Source organism: Vicia villosa, unplaced genomic scaffold, assembly GCF_029867415.1.
Source record: "Vicia villosa cultivar HV-30 ecotype Madison, WI unplaced genomic scaffold, Vvil1.0 ctg.002437F_1_1, whole genome shotgun sequence".
Classification (NCBI taxonomy): Eukaryota; Viridiplantae; Streptophyta; class Magnoliopsida; order Fabales; family Fabaceae; genus Vicia; species Vicia villosa.
In genome coordinates, this window is record NW_026705925.1 from 325,689 (window position 1) to 328,137 (window position 2,449).

Sequence of the window (2,449 nt, forward strand, 5' to 3'; positions counted from 1 at the left end):
CATTAATAAAGCACGTACCTTGGATTAGCCTATTATCAGTAGTGGCCTCAGCACCAGACAATGCAAACACTTTTCCTTTTGCTTGCTCCTTCTTCGGTTAATCACACTTGGTACAAATGTGCCCTTGCTCACCATAATTGTAGCAAGTCACACTCGAACCAACTCTACAATCCACAAATTTGTGACCCATCTTGTCACACTTGAAACACTTTCAAGAATTCTTGTTGCATTCTTTAGCATGATGTCCTTCAACACCACACTTGAATCACTTAACCGGAGCACTAGTTCCTCCCCCACTTGGCTTTCCGCCATAACCAGATTTCTTCTTCTTATCATCATACGGTTTCCCACGATATTGACCTTTTCCTTTTCCATCATTCGAAGCCTTGTAGTGAGAAGCACTCTCTCTACTATCTTCATCATAAATCCGACTCTTGTTAAACAACTCCGCAAAACGAGTAATCATTTGGTAATCAATAGCCTTCTTAATGTCATGCCTCAAACTGTTCAAAAACTTCAAGCACTTCGACCTCTCAGCATTCATAATATTATAATGGGGACAATACTTGATCAGCTCTTGGAATTTTGTAGCATACTCCGCTACAGTTCCATTCCCTTGCTTCAGTTTAAGAAATTCCACCTCTTTCTTTCCACGACAATATTTCGGAAAATAGTTCTCCAGAAAAGCATCACGAAAAAGATCCCAAGTAATCTGAATACCCTCTTCTTCAAATCTCTGAGCAGCATTACTCCACCAATCCTCAGCTTCTTTCTCGAGCATGTGAGTACCAAACTTCACTCTATGCGCATCAGTACAATTCATGACCTGAAAGATATTCTCAATTGCCTTTAACCAAGCTTGTGCCTTATCAGGTTCATGCTCTCCCTTAAAGATAGGCGGATTGTTCCTCTGGAACTTCCCCAAAGCACGAAACTCGTCATCATCACCATTCCGATTACCGACATTCACATGAGGAATCTGACCAAGAGATCCAGCCAACATCCTCAATGCATCAACAATGGCATCATCGTTCCTTCCAACAACCATCGTCCTAAGACAACTAACAACCAAAACAGAAAAAATAATATTGATCGTGTCAGATACACAAATCTAATACAACAAGAATAAAAGACATTAATGACCTTGACCAACTGGTCGACCATGCTCTGATACCACTAATGTAACACCATTTTTCTAAACCCCAAATATAACGAATGTTCACAGAGTATTAACATGCATATACTAAAAAGGGCGTCATATGTTATTTTCACCGCAATGAAAACCCAAAATGAAATACAACATACAAACATGTATCTGATGATCTCACAACACAATTTGAAAACTTCATGTTTCACTAATATGCATATCGCACAAAGTAATCACATCAATTCAAGAAAAACAATCACATAGAACACAATGTGACTCGAATGTAATAAATGTGACTCAATGCATGTGGTACCATGTGAGTATCAAGCTCACCGCTCCCGATCGAAATTAGAGCCACGCTTTCGATCCGAACAAGACCAAAGCCCTCAAAATATGAACATATAGTTCACCGCTCCCGAATCCATAAAAAGGAACAAAGCCGCCTATGTTTTCACACAAGGATCAAAACCAACCATTGTGAACCCGAAGTTTCACCACTTAAGTTTCAAATCCAGCCATGAATGCATGTACAATATCACCAAAACATATGCAATTAAGATTATCCATACAATCTTAACATACCGCATACCATAATGATTCACACAATAAATTTATCCACCAATTGTACACCACACACATATCAATTAACAATCACAATAATGCAAAACAACTAGCGTATATTCAATCACACTTATCATGAATATCATAACACATATCATGCCAACAATTGTCATTCATCGTTTACCAACTCATAGCACACATAAAGATAATTACATGGTTTTTACAAAAAACATCATAATTAATTCATCAAGTGCTAACCAATCCTCACTACGCCAAATTTGTCTTTTAGCAGCGCATCTACGAAAGCGCTTTTATGAAAAGCGCTGCTATAGGGTTGCGCTAAAAACAAAACTATAAAACAGGTGAAAAAAACGCTGGTAAAGGGGTGGGGTACGAGAGCGCTTTTTGAAAGCGCTGCTAAAGGGGGGGATACGAGAGCGCTTTGTTAAAAGCGCTGGTAAAGGGGGGGGGGGGGGTACGAGAGCGCTTCTTAAAAGCGCTGGTAAAGGGGGGGGGTACGAGAGCGCTTTTCTAAAAGCGCTGGTAAAGGGGGGGGGTACGAGGGCGCTTTTCTACAAAGCGCTTTCGTAGGCATTTTAATTAAAATAAAAAAAAAGAAACGAACAGATTCAGTATTCTATTTGGGCGTATTTTCACGAAACGAACTCAGCTTCTTCTCCAAATTAACAAAACAAACTCAGAGCTTCTTCTTCAAACCGTTCGTCGTCTCCGTCTCCGTAT

At 39.7% G+C, this 2,449-nt stretch overlaps 1 protein-coding gene across 1 annotated transcript; it reads right to left on the reverse strand.

Moving 5' to 3' along the window:
* Window positions 1-265: 265 nt before the first annotated feature.
* On the reverse strand, window positions 266-1,048 carry LOC131638813 (uncharacterized). The gene has a single exon (XM_058909361.1). It carries the CDS (start codon window positions 1,046-1,048, stop codon window positions 266-268), a length of 783 nt encoding a protein of 260 aa, XP_058765344.1.
* Between the last annotated feature and the right edge of the window lie 1,401 nt (window positions 1,049-2,449).

What these genes read in the sequence shown, in the direction of transcription:
- LOC131638813 (XM_058909361.1), bottom strand. Translation starts at nt 1,048, where the DNA reads ATGGTTGTTGGAAGGAACGATGATGCCATTGTTGATGCATTGAGGATG.